The sequence below is a fragment of the Podarcis pityusensis genome (genome assembly GCF_964106645.2).
Source record: "Podarcis pityusensis genome assembly, chromosome: 8".
Classification (NCBI taxonomy): Eukaryota; Metazoa; Chordata; class Lepidosauria; order Squamata; family Lacertidae; genus Podarcis; species Podarcis pityusensis.
Genome location: NC_138033.1, coordinates 34,300,814 through 34,318,802, shown reverse-complemented (window position 1 = coordinate 34,318,802; position 17,989 = coordinate 34,300,814). Strand labels below are relative to the sequence as shown.

At 45.5% G+C, this 17,989-nt stretch overlaps 1 protein-coding gene across 2 annotated transcripts; it reads left to right on the top strand.

Annotated features, from left to right (window-relative positions):
- Positions 1–89: 89 nt before the first annotated feature.
- AIRIM (AFG2 interacting ribosome maturation factor) lies at positions 90–16,898 on the top strand. Of its 2 annotated transcripts, none has more exons than XM_081016509.1 (5): positions 90–1,222; positions 3,306–3,587; positions 4,479–4,658; positions 5,206–5,324; positions 14,689–16,898. In XM_081016509.1, exons 2-5 carry the CDS (start codon positions 3,307–3,309, stop codon positions 14,721–14,723), a joined length of 615 nt encoding a protein of 204 aa, XP_080872635.1. In that variant the 5' UTR covers positions 90–1,222; position 3,306; the 3' UTR covers positions 14,724–16,898. The 2 variants fall into 2 exon arrangements, with proteins under 2 accessions (XP_080872635.1, XP_080872634.1); XM_081016508.1 differs by lacking the exon at positions 14,689–16,898 and adding an exon at positions 8,017–8,361 and having other exon boundaries at positions 92–1,222.
- Positions 16,899–17,989: the final 1,091 nt, after the last annotated feature.

The window sequence follows — 17,989 nt, the reverse complement described above, 5'->3', positions numbered from 1 at the left end:
GGGTACAAATAATAAATTATTATTATTATTATTATTTGGACTCCCAAAGACTGTTATCAAGACTGCAAGGTAGGGGATGTGCCTGGGACAATTCTAGATGTGCCTGGGACAATTCATCTTGGTAGAAAGATGTGAACTCTGAATCTATAAGATTTCATCCTTCCCCACCCTGTGGAATGAAGGGAGGGAGGAGGGTGACTTTGGCTTTACTGACAAGAATGCAGAGCTGTGATATTAGGAGGATGAGAGCAAAGGCATGCTCATGATGGTATCTGACAGCTATACAGAATCCCGCTTTCAAAATTGCACCTGCAGACCTTTCAGGGTGAACGTACTGCCTCGTTCCCAGTCAGTGCGGGTCCTGTAATCTCTTGCTGAAATCCCACTACTTTTTATACTATGAATGCTCCACTTTTGTTGGGTGATAGTGCAGAGTCCCAGTTCTGAGGGCAATAATGTGGCAACATTTGGGGACGCATTGCAAAACACAGAATACCGTAAAATGGAATGTGGATGGTCCGGTATAAATATGCCACTAATGCTCTGTTTTTGCATCAGTGCACAAGTCTTGAGAAACATGGAGAATGTTCACAATGAGGGGCAGGAGTTCCCTAGTGATGCCCAGATCTGTTTCTCTGCAGCATCTGTGTGTCAGGAGTGGCCCAGAAAAACCTGGCCCAGGGCCTGGGCTTTGTAGTGGGTTGAATGCGGCCCAATAGGTAGATTCTGAATCCTGGCAACGGGTGGAGGCGCTGTGGGCGGATCCCCAACTCTGGGCTGCCTGCTTTGGGGGTCCTATTGCAGGAGCAGGAATCATAGCCTGGGATGCTGCTGGATCCATTTATTCACTTCGAGCAATTTACAAACCTGGCCTTGAAAGAGGGAGGAAAGGAGCGCTCTGCACATGCTCCAAGGAAGTGTGGTCTGCGTCGCCAGGCAACAGTCGCGTCGCCGCTGCCGTGTCGCCATGGCAACCGAGAAAGAAAGAGGCGCGCGAAAAGCCCGTTCGGTCCAGCCCCTTTCCATCAGCTTCGGAGCAACCAGCCAATCAGAGGCTCGGGAGAGTGAGTTGGACCTATGGAAACTCGGCGGGAGGTGGCAAAGCGCGCAAGCGCAGATTGAAAGAGAGAAGGGACTACATTTCCCAGCACACCCCACTCCCCACCCAGCGGAGTCCAAGGCCCGAGCGACACTCGCGTAGCGCCGGCGAGGAAGGGCTGAGGTAGGTCCTTGCCTGGCAGCAATAGGCTTTTGTGCCGGAGAGAAGCAAGTAGGTCAGGAAAGCTGTATTGTCCCTGTTCACCACCACCACCTCCGTCCAAGGAAGGCAAAGCGCTTCCTGTGCCATCTTGGGGCGGAGGGAGCCATGTCAGCTTCACCTACAAAATGCCGAATATTTTCGGTATTTAAATCCTCCTATCAGCCTCGTAAGGATTTTCTAGGTAGGTGCTGGTGAGGAATAACATGTCCAGAAGTCTTGAAAATTATAAATTATATGAAATATTTTTTTTTTTAAAATCATAAAGTTTAATACCCCACTTGATCCCAGAGAAAACTAAACCCTCAAGGCAGTTTAGGGTGCAGGAGATAACACGTGGCAGTTTGCTGCCGACTTGGTGGAGAAAGGAGAGCAAACAGGTTAAAATAGAAAAGCAGCGCTTCATGAACTTGCACCAGGGATTCAAAATAAATAAAACCAGAGCAACATTAAGGATGCAGTTCTCTGGACACTTGCTGGGCGGTGCCTGACATCTCTGCTGCTCACCCAAATGCCTGATGGGGATCAGAGGGGGTTTTGCCAGCCTGTGGAAGAAGGAGGACCTTCTGCGTGTGGACCTTCTGGGGCAGAGTGTTTCAAGCCTTGGCAGCCACTCTGGAAAAGGTCCTGCTGTTTCTGCTGGATAGCATGAAGGGAAATCAATCGCTTAAATTTGGGAGTGTGCTGCATTGGGCACACTTGCAGCATCCAAGGCTACCAAGCTGATCAACTTTATTCTTAGAGTGTCATGCAAACACTGAATGCTCCAGAGACCCACCCAACACCTCTGGTATGATCAGTGTCCTGACACCTAAAGTGACTGCTGGATGGCTCTTCAGTGGAGGTGGCAAAGTTGTCATTCTTTGCTGCCTTCAGCACTACTTGGTAGGCAGAATTATGTAAACTACCAAGCACTCAGTCAGCTTTAGTACAAGTTTCCTGCCTTCACTCTGGTCATCTACCAACCGCCGCAGCTCAGTAAACAAGGTGCAGAGCAGACTCTGCGACATCAGAGGGGACTCCTGGGAGAGCAATCGTGTCAATATCCCATCTCACTGCACCACCCCACGGTGAGACCCAGGCTTTGACTGTATCACCAACTCCATCCACTGGAAACCCACACCGTCCCAGCCTGCCGAGCATTCAGGAATCTACTAGGTTCCATTAATCTCTGGGGGCAGACCATAGAATTGCTCTGCAACCCCTGCAGAGTGGGTCTGCTGCCCAAAGTTCATATGTTCTGGCCATGACAACAGGGTTACCATCATCCTTCCTATATCCTCACCATCCCTCTCCCTGCTAAGAGTAAACCCTAAATCAAGTGTATGTTGGGATGAGCAGATGGCAATGTGAGGCTTTCCATGGAGGCCATGAAATCCTGAGCTGGCCCTGAAAAGTACCCATGACGATAGCTTGGTGATGGAGCATTATCTGCTTGTAGCAGTTAGGCTGTGCTAGCATTGCTTCAGAAAACAGTATTAAAAAGCACTGTAAATGACTGGCATGATAGACTGTGGCTGAGAAGTTCACCTAGGAAATCCACTCAGCTATAGGACTTGAGAAGGAAATTTTAAAAAATGAAAAATCAGAATCCGTTTATTAACTTGGTTAATAGCATGAGGAAATCCCAGCTAGCAACCTTCAGCCCTTCTAGAAAAAGGCAGGGAAGATGGGTTTGTTCTCCTCAAAGCTTTACCTAAACTCTGAGGGATGAGGGACATAGTTGGCACCCTCCTGGTGTTGTATTAAACTAGGATTTCATTTTAAACCAGGTATTCTTTTTAAAAAATGATACACAGTAGTGTGTGTGTTTGTATGTGTATGGTTTTGAATCAGTTTTGATTCAGCCTACTGCTATGACTTAACTAACTTGTTTTGAGTCCTGCAAACATGTTTGATGTTCTGCAAAAGGAAATATCTGTTTTGTTTTTGATGCAGATGTGTGACAAGCCAAGTGAGGGGAAGGGCAGGTTGAACCAAGCCTGGTGTTGCTGGAGTCTTGTTACCTGGGCTGCTTCTTGACCTGACTTCTGTGTTTTGTTTCCAGGATGGCTTCTGGGGACTCCAGTTCCCTGCACACCATTCACAGTGCCCTGCAGGAGTGTTTCCGTGCTCTCCAGGAGCAACACGAGGCTTGGAAGAGAGTGCTAGCTGCCTGCACACCTCTTCTCAGTTCCTTGGCCAACCTGGCTGAGCAGATGCAGGCCTCCCAGAAGGTCTCCTTTGCCAACACCCCCTTGCGAGACTTCCCAGATCTGCCAGAGAGGCTGAGGCACAAGCAGCAATGTGCCATGGAGGCTTTGCTGGAGGTGCTGCAGCAGGACCACCTGTAAGGGCATCTGCTTTGCATTGTGGGTAGGGCAGAGGGGAGGGGGAATTGCAGCTCTCTGGGTCATTCACAGTGTGAAAAAAGTTCACGTCAAAATTATTTGGGAGGAGGCAGTTTTTTGCAGGCATGAACAATTCTATATTATTACTCTATAACTTAAAACTGTGGCATCTTAAAAGTACATCTAAATTTATTTGGGTTAGTGTCAGATCTTAAGTTAATTGAACTTAATTCCCATTGAAATAAGTAAGTTCAGCTGACTTTGTCTAGCTCCAGTTAGTTATTTATGTAGCACTTTCGCAGTTTCATGTTTTTACTTATTTTCATAACAGCAGCCCACATGGGGTAGCTCAGACTGGCTTCCCTTGGCTCTACCTAGTGAGCTGCCCAAGCTCAGCTCACCATTCCCATTGCAACAGGTTGAATTTAGGTAAGACCTTTGTTCAAATTAGCAACGTTTGCCTTTTGCTTAAGTTGTCTACACAGCTTTTAGAGCAGGCATAGGCAAACTCGGCCTTCCAAATGTTTTGAGACTACAGTTCCCATCATCCCTGAGCACTGGTCCTGTTAGCTAGGGATTATGGGAGTTGTAGTCCCAAAACATCTGAAGGGCCGAGTTTGCCTATGCCTGTTTTAGAGAATCAGCCGAAAATTTCTCATCTCCAGCCTGAGCTTGGGCAGCAGAGATGCGCAGGCCAGATTCTCACCCCGTCTTAAACTTGTGCAAGGCCCTTCAGACAATATGGCGGAAGTGCAAACAAGAGAGAATGTAACAATGTATGATGAAAGCCAGTATTAGCAGAGTTAAAATGAACCAGTAGTTTCTCTGGGTGATTGATCTCCATGGAAACCACCCCAGAGTGTGACATGAGTGGTCTTTGTTTTATGTAGAATGGAGCTCCAGAAGGTGAGGGATACTGTTGGGGTCTGTGTGGACAGCGTTTTCCGGCTCTGTGAGCAGCCAGGAGATGGCCTAAGCCTGGAAACGACCTTCCAGCGCTCTGCATCATGCCCCTCATTGGCAGACATGCTGGAGTGGCTTCTGGATGTTGAAGAATTTTACCACCGTGTGTATCCTTTGAAAGAGTTCTGCATCTGCAAGGTCCTCCTGTTCTCCAGAAACAGACCTTTATTAAAATACTTATCTATGCAGCCTTTATGTCTGTCTTGAAAAAGACCCCCAAGATAGCTAACAGTTCAGTTTAGCAATAAACACTGAAACACAAGCCAGTAAAAGAAAACAACATTAGCACACCAGAATCCTTGTTGCCTCCAGCTCTGGATAAGATGCCTCACTGTTGATTCAGTTGTCACTTGTGAGAGTTGCAGGGCCCCAGCCCCAAGGCCATTCTCCCACAACTTTTCAAGCTGTGCAAGTGTGGAGGAGGCAGGTTTCGAGCCTTCTGCTCCCAGAAACACTCTCCTTTCCTTCCATGGAGTTCAGCTCTTCTCATCGCCCCTGAAAAGCTCCTGTTGAGAGCATCTGGCAAGATGTAAATTTACCAAATAATCCTGTGCTGGACTGCTCTCATTTGCCCCTCTGATTTGTGTAGCTTGAAATGAGTCTCTGTCATTCCACTTTGAGCTGGCTGCTTATCTGTCCTTAACACCTGAAAAGATACTTGGGGCTCAAGTTTCTCCTCCTTCAGGTCAGCTACACGAACCTGATGGAGATGCAAGCTCTTCCAAAGGCCTGGGAGCAGGTGCTACAGCAGGGCCTCCAAAACACAGCAGAAGGTAATGACACCAATGTGGAACATGTCTTTGGCGATGAGGTGGGGTCAGTAGCAGACACAAACCCTCAGCTTCTAGTAGCTGGATAGAGGCATAGTACCATGAATATGGAGGCTTCATGTTTGGGTATCTTAAATGTTAATACTGGGAGAGTGTTCAGTGCACCTTCACATACACTGCCTTGTTGTGATCCTTACACCATTCCTGCAACATAAGGCAGTGCGCTAGTGTTGATGCAGGGCAAGGGTTCATGGCAGAGGTAAGATTTTTTTTTTTTTTTTATAAATGATTTTTATTAAAGTTTTAAACAACAAATAAAGAAAAGAAAAACATACACAATACATATCTCAAAAAAAAAAGATGACAAAAACACAAACACACAAAAACACAATTCATCAATAAAAAACAAAAAACATAACAATTAAAAACAATATCTCTTTTCCATTTCCGTTTTTTTAAGTTTACTTATTTTCTGGACTTCCTCATACCTCCCTCTTTTGTATTCCAATCCAAATTGTTTGTCCAGCAATTTCTTTTCCACTTTTTTAATCCCAATCTTTAGCTTTAATAAAATATTGAAATATATAACTTCCACTTCTTTAAACCTGATCTTTAGTCTTAGTATCATATAACATTAAAATTTCCCCTCTTAATGTCAAATTTCCATTTCTTTAAACATCTTTAATCCTAATCTTTAATCTTAGTCTATCATTAACATTAACCTGTACAGCTGGAAACCGCTTATTTTCAGTCCAACATCACTCTAACATTCTTTAATTTTGCAATGTTTCTGAAGATAGTCTTTGAATTTCTTCCAATCTTCCTCCATCGACTCTTCTCCCTGGTCACGGATTCTACCAGTCATTTCCGCCAATTCCATATAGTCCATAAGTTTCATCTGCCATTCCTCCAGCGTGGGAAGTTCTTGTGTCTTCCAGTACTTTGCGATAAGTATTCTTGCTGCTGTTGTTGCATACATAAAGAAAGTTCTATCCTTTTTTAACACCATTTGGCCTACTATGCCCAGGAGAAAGGCCTCTGGTTTCTTAGGGAAGGTATACTTAAATACCTTTTTTAATTCATTATATATCATTTCCCAGAAAGCCTTAATCTTTGGGCACGTCCACCAAAGGTGAAAAAATGTACCTTCAGTTTCTTTACATTTCCAGCATTTGTTATCGGGCAAGTGATAAATTTTTGCAAGCTTGACTGGGGTTATGTACCACCTGTATATCATTTTCATAATATTCTCTCTTAGGGCATTACATGCCGTAAATTTCATACCCGTGGTCCACAACTGTTCCCAGTCAGCAAACATAATGTTATGTCCAATGTCCTGTGCCCATTTAATCATAGCCGATTTTACCGTTTCATCCTGAGTATTCCATTTCAGCAGCAAGTTGTACATTCTTGACAAATTCTTAGTTTTGGGTTCTAACAATTCTGTTTCTAATTTGGATCTTTCCACCTGGAAGCCAATTTTCCTGTCCAATTTAAATGCCTCCATTATCTGATAATAATGAAGCCAGTCTCGCACTTTGTTTTTTAGTTTTTCAAAACTCTGCAATTTCAATCTATCTCCGTCTTGTTCCAAAATTTCCCAATATTTCGGCCATTTGACCTCCATATTGACCTTTTTCAAGGCTTTCGCTTCCATTGGTGACAGCCACCTTGGGGTTTTGTTTTCTAACAAATCCTTATATCTTAACCAAACATTAAATAGCGCTTTCCTGACAATGTGGTTTCTAAATGCTTTATGTGCTTTGACCTTATCATACCATAGATATGCATGCCATCCAAATACATTATTAAAACCTTCCAAGTCCAAAATGTCAGTGTTTTCAAGAAGTAGCCATTCTTTCAACCAGCAAAAAGCTGCTGATTCATAGTAAAGTTTGAGGTCTGGCAGGGCAAATCCACCTCTTTCCTTTACATCTGTTAGTATTTTAAATTTTATTCTAGGCTTCTTGCCCTGCCAGACAAATTTAGAAATATCTTTCTGCCACCTCTTGAAACAATCCATTTTGTCCACAATCTGCAAAGTTTGGAACAAAAACAACATTCTAGGCAATACATTCATTTTTATCGCAGCAATACGGCCCAGCAGTGAAAGCTTCAAATTTGACCAAATTTCTAAATCTTTTTTCACTTCCGACCAGCATTTTTCATAGTTATCTTTAAATAAATTCCCATTTTTTGCTGTCATGTTAATCCCCAAATATTTAACTTTCTTAACCACTGTTAAACCTGTCTCATTCTGAAACCTCTCTCTTTCAATCGGTGTTAAATTTTTCTCTAAGACCTTGGTTTTTGACTTATTCAATTTAAATCCTGCCACTTGACCAAATTCTTGAATCAGTTCTAAAACCCATTTAGTACTAGATTCTGACTCCTGTAACGTCCCACCTTTCTTGTCTTTGGTGTCATTCCTCTAGTTATCCAAATTTGGTCAATTCTTGTCCATGTTATTTTGGCTTCAGAAAAGAAAGTTCATGGCAGAGGTAAGATTTTGACGGGAAAGTCTTAGTCACTGGTTAATAGACACCAACAGGCCATTATCTGTGAACAGGTGCACAAACTGAACCAATATTGCCCTATAGAAAACGACAGTCCTTTGCACCTGCAGTATCCCTGCTTTGAAGTTTTACCCATGACCTGTTCCTCACAAAGAGCCCTCTTCTGATCTGTCTCTCAGAAGTGTTGCTGAAAGTCTCCTTCTTTCTGGAAGCTGTGTGAGGACATGGAACTTGCTCATCTTCCCAAGAGAGGCCAGCTTTCCTGGGACAGCTCACCACCATGTGAAGAGGCCCAGACCGTAAACAGGGCTGCTTTTTGTTCGGATGGAGCTCTCCAGCCCTGCAGTCAGAAAATGCACAATTCTGGATCCTGCTCTGTGTGGGGACCTGGGCTGGTGCTGGCCCTCAGATTTGAAATGAAGAGTATGTGAAAAAGTATCTGGTTATCATTCCTTATTGAGCCACATGCCACCATTTCTGGTAGGCGCCTCTTTGTAAATTAAACTTGATGTCACACCCTTGGAGTGCAAAATGTCCCTTTTCTTGTTGTGCCCGTAGCTGTCCAAAGTGGAGCAGCTGCAAGAAGCATAGCCTGGGTCAGGGTCTGTGGGCTAGTTTCTCCAGAAGATCAACCAGGTGTCCCTTTTTCCAGGAATAGATGCACGTAGCCTGGCTGAATTTGTATTTAGCCACAACAAAGAGGCAACATTTCTACATACTCTAATGACAGTTGGTCATGGCACCAAACAGAGGAGAAGTAATGTGCATCATTTAAGTGGTGCTCAGAAACAAGTGTAAAATATAAGTGTTGGTGAACTGATTTAGAACAGTGACCACAGTGCTATCAAATTCAACAGATGGGAAAGAATGTCTAAGATGGAAGAAGGTCAATATAGCAATGCTGTTATAAAAATCTATGGTGCAGTTGCACCATATGCATAAATGGAAAAGGTTCAGAAAAAGGCTACCATAATTGTCAGGGAAGAGTTAGAAGTTTTCAGTTTATCAGAGGGAGAAAGCATTCCCCAAGGGGGGAAGGAGAACAGTGAATCTAATAAAAGGGAGCAAGAGGAACAACAGGGAGGGACCTGCTGTTCACAGGAAAGGCAAGGGTTAAGTTCTAGCTCAGATTCGGAGGAGGGGAGATACAGGCCAGCTCTAGCCAGGAGGTTAGAAAAAAGAGTGGGAAAGCGAAGGGAAAGGCGCCTTCGCCATTTTGAGGGTGGCTGGTCACGGAGAAGCAGAGCTCAGAAGGTATCTGAAATAAGTGACTCTGAGGAATAATAGTTAAGAACCGTTTATAAGATTGTTTTGTTAATACACAATAAAAAGTCTTATAAAAGAACAAGAAGCGTTTGTGTGGCGATCTGAAGAGGAGAACGACCAGTCCTGACAATAATGATCAAGGGGATGTAACAGCTGCCCTATGAGGAACAGTTACAATATTTGGGGCATTTTAGTTTGGAAAAAAGGCAAGTAAGGGGTCTGGGGGAACTTGGGACCATCCAACAAAGCTGAATGTTGGAAGATTCAGGATGGAAAAAGAAAGTACTTTACACAGCATATAGTTAAGCTATGGAATTCATTGCCATAAGATGTAGTAACGGCCACCAAATTGGATAGCTTTAAAAGAGAATTAGACAATCCGTGTCTCCTAGCCATGATGGTTATGTTTTACCTCTACTGTCAGACGCACTATTGCTCTGAATACCAGTTGCTAGAATCACAAGTGGGAAGGGTGCTATTGTATGCAGGTCCTGCTTTGGCGCTTCCTGTGGGCATCTGGTTGGTCACTGTGAGAACAGGATGCTGGACTGAATGAACTCCCTTTGACCTCTTAGAGTTTTAGGAATTGCCTTGCAGGAGTTGTTAGGAGCAAAGATGAAAAGGGTTGTGCCTTATCCCTCCCACAGCTTTCCCCCACTTTTGGTGGAAGTGCCGTTCCCCTTGAGAAGCAGGCTTGAGCAGTCAGCTACTGTAAATCAGTTTTGTATGTATTACTTCAGTAATACTGTTAAATTGCAAAGTGTTCTGTCCCAACAGCCCTGTGAAGAAGGTTGGTAATATTTCCGTTTCTATACCGTGGCATCACTGTATCTATGGAAGGAAACTATTCAGCTTTTAAAGTGTTTGTGACTGTATAACAAAATGTGATTGAGTTCTTACTGCTTCCCTGCATGCTGTGTGTCCACTTGAGGGCGCTTGCAGACCTTCCTACAGAGGGAGCGGCTGGGGCAAAGCAAAACCCTTTGCCTCTCTTGCTTGGCATATTAGGTCAGTGGTTGTTCCTCATTTCATACTCTGGTATTTTAAACAGCCCTGCTGCGCACCTGCTAGAGGAAGATCCCACCCCTGCGCAACGGGAAAAATCGCCTGCCTTCAAATATAATTGGTTTATTTTATTATTTATAACACTTTATTGTGAGTTGTCTTGAAAGCTGGGATGAAAGTCATTACAATAGCATTGTAACATTACAATAGCATTGTAATGGTTTTATTCTACCTCCTCTGTGCTTGTTTCTCTTATTGCATTTCTTAAAAGGCTCCTAAAAACTTCTTAAAATTAAATAGCCCAATGCTTTTAGCTCCTGGTCCTCCTTTACTGCATTTTCCATCTCTTTTCTTTTTACCAAATGCATTTTTATCACCCCACGTGATAATACTTAAAATACACTAAGCAGCTTGGAGTGGGTGATGGCAGCAGAAGGTTTACCATTGCGCACAAACACACCCTTGCTGCCTCCAGGAGTGAGCAGTGCAGGGCTCCAGCAGGACACGTGACCAGCAGGTGCCTTTGATCCCCCCCATCTGGGCAATCTGCGTCAAAGCTGTGCATTCCTACGGTCATCTGGTGCTTGTGCTTGTTACCCACAAAACACCTGTCACTGTTAACATTGCACGGCTCTACTAATGTAGTGTTTCTGGCTGGAAATGGTGATGGATGGGTTTGAGGCAACACACATTAAGGCAGCCCAAGAGCATCCTGCACAGCTGCTGCAAGGAGTTGTAGAGGAGCTTCCCTGCATTTGGTGTTGCGGCTGTTGAAGCGACGAGGTGTACTTCTGCCTCTTGTGCTCAGAGCATCAGCTCTCCCAGTGCCTGAGTCTGGACTTGGCTGTAGCTTTCTCTTTTCCATGTGGCCTCCAAATAAATCAGTCAGAAGAGCAGCCTATTGCAGCAAAGGCAACAAGAAGCTGAAGAATGCAAGAAGTGGCTGTTGAAGTTGGAGGGTCTACAGACTCTGAAGCTAGAGCAGGGTTTCCCAAACTTGGGTCTCCAGCTGTTTTTGGACTACAACTCCCATCATTCCTAGCTAGCAGGACCAGTGTTCACAGATGATGGGAACTGTAGTCCAAAAACAGCTGGAGACCCAAGTTTGAGAAACCCTGAGCTAGAGAAAGGGAAAAGGGGCTTCTCTTTCTATGTATCTGCCCCAAATGCTTTCTGTCCATCTTCACGCATCCTGCAGAAATATGTCCTTCAGGCCAGTTGTGAGCATGGCTGTGTCATAGTAGCAAACATGCTTAGCTTGCATTCTCCTTTGCTTTGGTGGATCTGGCAGGGTTTATCACATTTGCCAGCAGTGCATGGAAATGGCAGCCTTGTCACATTTCTGAGGCCAAGCCCACAGTTGACATTTCTGGATCGCGCCCCACCCCACACAATTGCTCTGGGGCGATGTCACCCAAGGAATCATTTGTGATTTCTACTGGAGGGCCTTTTGGGGAGTGGAGGTTGCCTGAGAGGTGCCACTCACCCCAGCAGAGCAAAAGCCAAGCCCGTCTCACACTGCACCCAGCTGCGGACCTGAAACCAATTAGGCAGGGCAGTGTACCTTTCCGAGGCAGTAACCCAAAACCGTCACACACATTAGGCTGAGATGGACGTTGAGAAGCGGTTGGAATTCGTTACAGAGCAAAACACACAACTTGTGGCGCTGAAATAGAGCCATCAGGTTCCGCTCATACGACCCCTTCACATCAGAGAACTTAATAGAATTATCCCATCAGGGGACATTTGTTGAAGGTCAATTTATTAAAGACAAATGGAATCTTATAAAAACAACAGAGTCTTGTGGCACTTTAGAGACTCACTAATTAATTATGGTGTAAGCCTCTATACGCCATAAGAAGGCACTTTGTTGGTTTTTGCGGCAATGGGCTGACACAACTATTCTGTCCTTCTGGAAATGCCAAAATGTGGTTTGTTCCAGAGTGGCTGGAAAGGGCCAGCTGGGAAGATGGGATTTTGAATGGACCCCTCAGAACAGGCATCCCTAACCTTCGGCCCTCCAGATGTTTTGTACTACTATTCCCATCATCCCTGACCACTGGTCTTGTTAGCTAGGGATCATGGGAGCTGTAAGCCAAAACATCTGGAGGGCCGCAGGTTGGGGATGCCTGTCTCAGAATAAAGGAACCCCAAAGAGCCACTCTAAGCCACCTTCTTGGATGAATGAGAAGATTAAGCTGCCTTACTGTGAATAAGGCCATCTAGGTTAGTTTTCTTTACTCTGGCGGTGGCAGCAGCAGACCCTCAAGGACTTGGGCAGAGGGAGGCCTTTTCCAGCACCTGCTATTGATTCTCTTTAAGTCCAGTTGCTGGTTCTGGACTGGGAAGGTCCTTTGCATTCTTGGTGTGCAGGAGGAGAACGGTGCCATTTTGACCAGGGACATCTGTGTGGTGAGCTGAGCTTCCTTTTTGTTCCACCCATCTCTCCCCCTTCCTCCCTGGCAGGAGCACCCAACCCACCAGAGTACTGAAATAGGTCATGCTCCTTGTTTGACTGAGTCCCACCAGAAAGCCATTGGGGGAAACGGAGAACGAAGCCTTGGTTTGTGCAGGATTTCTGATGCTACGCATGCCCACGAGGTGCTTTCTCACAGCCTGCCACAAGGTGGAGACATCCTGGCTGTTCCTTTGCAGTTTTGCTCCTTGCCCAAAGGCAGCTGCATGTGGGCTGGCTGAAGGCCCAACAGCGGAGAAGGGAGAAGAATTAGATCTCATTTAAGCCCACTTTGGTTGTAAATAAACTATAATCACTTCAAATGTTTTGCTTAATAAGGAAAGGATGTTAACCATTAGGCAAACACTCAGCGAGCCCGTTACTGCCAGACTGGAGATACCAAAGGGGAAGGCGATTCAACCCAAGCTGTTAAAACAAACCATTTGCGGGTCTGCAAAAGGCGGGTTTGTATTTCTTTAGATCTGGCCCCTTTCCGGGTCCAAATAATCAAAATTCGCATTGGGGATGGAGGGGAGAGGAGAGTTAGTATCACTTCTGTAATGCCCCAAGGGAGAAGAGCTGCACAAACCAGGATCTGCTCATAAAGAACTGCTGATTCCCCCTTTCCCCACTTCTGTGGCAATTCCGTACCTCTCCCATCCCAAAAGCCTTTCACTAAGAACTTTAGTCCGGCTCACAAATGGGGGCAGATGACTTGCAAGGGGGAATGATGCCATTGCATTAGGTTGTGACAGAGGGAGAGAACGGAAGGAGGGCTGCTGCTCCACGGACTCTGCTGAGAGACTAGGTCTCTGGCTCTTCCTCAGCCATTACCCAAGAGCATCCACTGTGTCAGGTTGCAGCAGTGTAAGAGATGGGAAGCAGGGCTACTTTGCTGGCTCTGCTGAGAGACCAGCTGCCTTTTGGCTCTCCCTCATCGCCTAGTGGCAGCCATTCTGCCAGGCTGCAGAAGAAAGGGAACGAAGGGAAGCAAGGCCACTCCACTGGTTCTACTTAGAGATTTGGCTACTTTTCTGCCTCTGAACTGACCTATCCCAGCTGGTCCATGTCGGTACTTCGTAACTGAGAACTGGTGCTTGACTTTGCTTTTCTCCCTCTCTCCCTCCGCCTTTGCTTGTGTTGTGTCCTTAAGGACAGGAACTGGTGTTTGTTTGTTGATCTGTAAGCCACTCTGGGAGCCCTTTTTGGCCGAAGAGTGAGATTAAAAAAATCTTTAAATAAAATAATCAACTATACTGTATTTCTCACATACATGTGTGCTGCATGTGTGCACTCGAAAGCATGCAAAGGGGAGCTGTTTGCAACCAGGGAATGAGAATTTCAGTGGCTGCTGGGAAGATCACCTCCAGGACTTGTCTACTGCCACACTGAGCAATGACCCTTCCAGAGTTGTCTTCTTCCTCCATCCCCTTCTCCTCCTCCATCTCTGCTGGTCTTTTTCCATCTGGCCAGCAAGAGGACCGGCTGACTCATAGCTGCTTCAGCGGAAAGTACCCAAGAGACCCTTGACCTGTGGGTGCTGCAAGACATCCTGCTCAGGACGCCTGGAGACAATCATGGGGGGGGGTTGGTAATTTTTTATGGGCTTCTATTAGACCCAAGATTTAACTTTGGTTGTATGTTTTTTTTCTGTTTTTGTGATTCTGTTTTTGTATTTTGTTGTAAGACATTATTATAAGGGGTTTATTTAATTTTATTGAATATTTTTTGAGATGCTTTCATTAACACTTAAATTTTGTTACATTTCATAACTCAGTGAATTATGTAATTTTTTCCTTGCAAACTGCCTTGGCCATAGTTTACTATGGAAAAGTGGCGTACAGATAAGTTATGATGTTGATGATGGAACATTTGGCACTTCCAGGCAGATTTGTTTCTTTTTGCACATCAAAGGGAAACATTTTTCCTTCCTTCCAGTGTTGCCCATGGATTGCCACTACTTTGTTCTTCTCTGACCCTTCCACCCACCAGCATGAAGGGGCAATTGGCTTTTCCCCATAGGAGTCCAGGCACTATAACTGTCTCATCCATAGGTGTGTGAGTGATCAGGGATCTCATAGTTGCCATGGTCTGACTTTAATGGGATGCGTTGCTCATTCCCCAGAACAGATTGCAGGCAAGGACAGAAAGATGCTGTGAGGACCTCTGCCAACTCTCTTGACTCGGGTGAAATAAGCCAGTTGCACAAGTAGAGAAGATCAATAACAGCTGTAGAAAAAGCCAAGAACAGCAGCAAATAGATATGGTTCTCAACATTTTTTGAGGAAACCATTCAAGCAGCATGTTTTGTTGAGCTGGAGTAGAAAAAATTTCCCCAAGCAGTTTTTACAAGAAGCATCCAGCATTTCCCTTAACAAAAGAGCGTTCTCGAAACGCTTTGAGGACCATGTCCATTGGGCAGCTGCCTCTCCTGTTGCTGTTTTTCTGGGCTGATGAAGCAACGAACATGTGGTAGCGATTGGCGCCTGCTACCTTCTCTGACATCATGACTGAGGGTTAGAGTTGAGCCAGAAGCCTGGGAGAAAGAAGGGGGCATTTTGGAGTTGCTGGGGGGAGGGGGTTGGAATCCTGGACTCTGATTACAAAATGTTATTTATGAAGTGGTGAGCTCATGAGCAGCCCAGATACTGCCAAATTTAAAGGTTTTTTCATCTAACAGAATGAACATAATTTTAACATGAATATCCAAGCAAAGACCCATGGATTCTGGACAGCTTTATGGACACAAGCAATAAATTCTGTGCTCAAGAGCCTCTGCAAGTTGAGTGAATTGGTGGTAAAATGACAAATGCAGTTCAATGTAAAGAAGTGCAAAGTGATGTGTGTTGGGCCAAAAAAAATGTTAATTTCATATATGCACTTCTAGGATCTGAACTGGACGTGACTTACCAGGAGTCATAGTGGATAGCTCCGTGAAGATGTTGGCCCAGTGTGTAGCAGTTGTGGAAAGGACAAATTCTGTGCTAGAGATAATTAGGAAAGGAATTTAATATAAAACTGCCCGTAATGCTGTTATGCAAAACTATGGTGCAGCCACTTTTGGAATACTGTGTACGTTTGTGGTGGCCTCATCTCAAAAAGGATATTGTAGAGTTGGGAAAGGTTCAGAAAAGGGTACAAAAATGATCAAAGAGATGGAGCAACATCCTTGTGAGGAAAGGTTGCAGTATCTGCCACCAGGAATTTTAGAGAAAAGGTGAATATGACATGACGTGATGAAAGTTTATAAAATTATGCGTGGCATGGATGAAACGGGTAGAGAAAAGTCCCCCTCCCCAATAGCATTAGAACTTGTGGACATCCAGTGAAGTTGAATATTGGAAATTCAAGACAGATAAAAGAAAGTACTTCACGTAGCTCATAGTTAAAATATGGATCCGCTCCCACGGTAGGCAGTGATGGGTACCAACCTGTATGGCTTTACAAGAAGATTAAGGAAATTCAGGGAGAAGAGGGCTATCAATGGCTGCTTGCCATGATGATTATGCTTCTTCCACAGTTGAAAACAGCAATGCTTCTGACACTGGTGGAGGAACAGGAGTGCGGGAGAAGCACATCGCCCCCGGCGGCATGATCCCGGTGGGGTGCCATCACGGTTCCCCCTCCCCCACTGGGCACCATGTCCCTGCAGGCGGTGCGCCACACCCCCAGGACGTGTGTCAAACCCCCATGGGCGGTGCACCATGCCCCCAGGGCGCATGCCAGCCACGCCCCTGCCTGCTCCCCGCCCCCCCCGCCAGAGCTTGAAGCTCCGCCACTGGCTTCTGATTACCTGTTGCTGGAAACCACAGTTGGGGAGAGTGTTCTTATGCTGGAGTCCTGCTTGTGGGTTTTCCAAAAGAGGCCTCTGGTTGGCTACTTTGAGAACAGGATGCTGGACTAGATGGGCCATTTGCCTGGTCCAGCAGGCTCTTCTGTTACGTGATGTCGCTGGGCTCACTGACCAGATGCTTGTGCAGCCCACCGCTATAGATGCTGCTGTCCAAATGCCAACAAGTGCAGAAGCCAGCAGGGGAAATATTGTGTGAATGCAATGACACCTGAAGAAATGTGAGGACATCTAAATCCCTCAATTGCTAAGGAAAGACACTGCATTTATTGCACAGTAAAGCAATTTGTCTGTGCGGAGGTTCTGCCATGTCAGTTCTCACAAGGCCTGAGTGTAAGCAAGAGACTGGTTTCTGTGATGCTCTTTTGTACATCCCTGCAGAGGAGTCTCATAGAAGGGAGGGGAAGCTCAGATTCCCCCCCTTTGCTTTCCTTTTTGAAAAACGTGGCTTGCATTAAACTTACAATGTTTTCTTTGAAAAAAAATTATGTGTATGTATTTCCACATTCCAAATTTGGAAGATTTAAAATGTATAAATAGTCCAATAATTTGGGGGCATTGCAATAAGATTTCATGTGAGGAGATAAATCAACCTCTCATTTACATGCTTAATTCATTCCACATTTCGTTCACCAGCCTTCTTGGAAAAGGCTCAAAGGTATTTCTCCGAAGGATCTGTCTTTTGCAACTTCTCCCGCTGCTGCTCAGCCTGGAGGCAGAAATGGAGCTCCACCCTAGGGCCAAATGTTGCACCCAGATGTCACAGAGTCAACCTTCTTCCAAGAATGCAACAGCTTCTCTGTTTTTGCCGTCATCCCTACCAGACTGGGCAAGGAAGACGATGGGTGTGCCTTTTTTGGAATTCTTCTGCGGGGCCAGGAGGGGTGATTGGGACCAAATCCCCACCCAACCATGACTGACCTAGGGCAAGTCATTATCTCTCAAGGAAACCACATCGCAGGTTTGTTGGGAGGAGAAAATGTGATGACCCTGTGTGAGTGACTGCACTGAGCTGTGTGGAAGACAGAGACTGCCATGGAGGAAGGAAGAGCCTTGGACTGTGATGTGGCCTTTGCCTGTGATGATAGCCGGTGTTCCTGGAGGCTCCCCCCCCCGGTTCTGCCCCGTCTCTCAAATCTCTCCCAAAGTCTGCTAGGTGGAGCTTGGCTACCTCTCTCCTGCCCTGAGGTTTGTGATCTTCGTGCCTAGCACAGGAAGATGTGCTCAATGACGCCATCCAAGAAGCTTGCCCACCCTTCTTCCTCAGGGCCTGTTCTGCTTTGTGTCCAGGAGAAACAAATCCTGTTTTGTCTGCTCCAAAGGCTGAAGAACAGGTGCGGAGACACCTGCGTCTGTTGAGATGTTGCAGAACTTGGCAGCTTGGGCTTCTTTCTCTCTTTTTATAGGCTCAAAGCATTTTTCCAGAGTGATAAATTACCCACCCAGTTGTCAGCAGATGAAGATGGCAGGTTTTATGGACTCACCAGCACTTTAGAGAGGGGGTGGGGGCTGTGGGGGCAACAGGTGCAGGAGGCCAAGGAAAGAACCCTACTTCCAGGCATGACAAGAAATGTCT

What these genes read in the sequence shown, in the direction of transcription:
- AIRIM (XM_081016508.1), top strand. Translation starts at nt 3,307, where the DNA reads ATGGCTTCTGGGGACTCCAGTTCCCTGCACACCATTCACAGTGCCCTG. An exon ending in GAAGAATTTTACCACCGTGT is followed by an intron (nt 4,659 to 5,205) that starts GTATCCTTTGAA and finishes ACACCTGAAAAG; the next exon opens with ATACTTGGGGCTCAAGTTTC. An exon ending in CCTCCAAAACACAGCAGAAG is followed by an intron (nt 5,325 to 8,016) that starts GTAATGACACCA and finishes TCTGTCTCTCAG; the next exon opens with AAGTGTTGCTGAAAGTCTCC.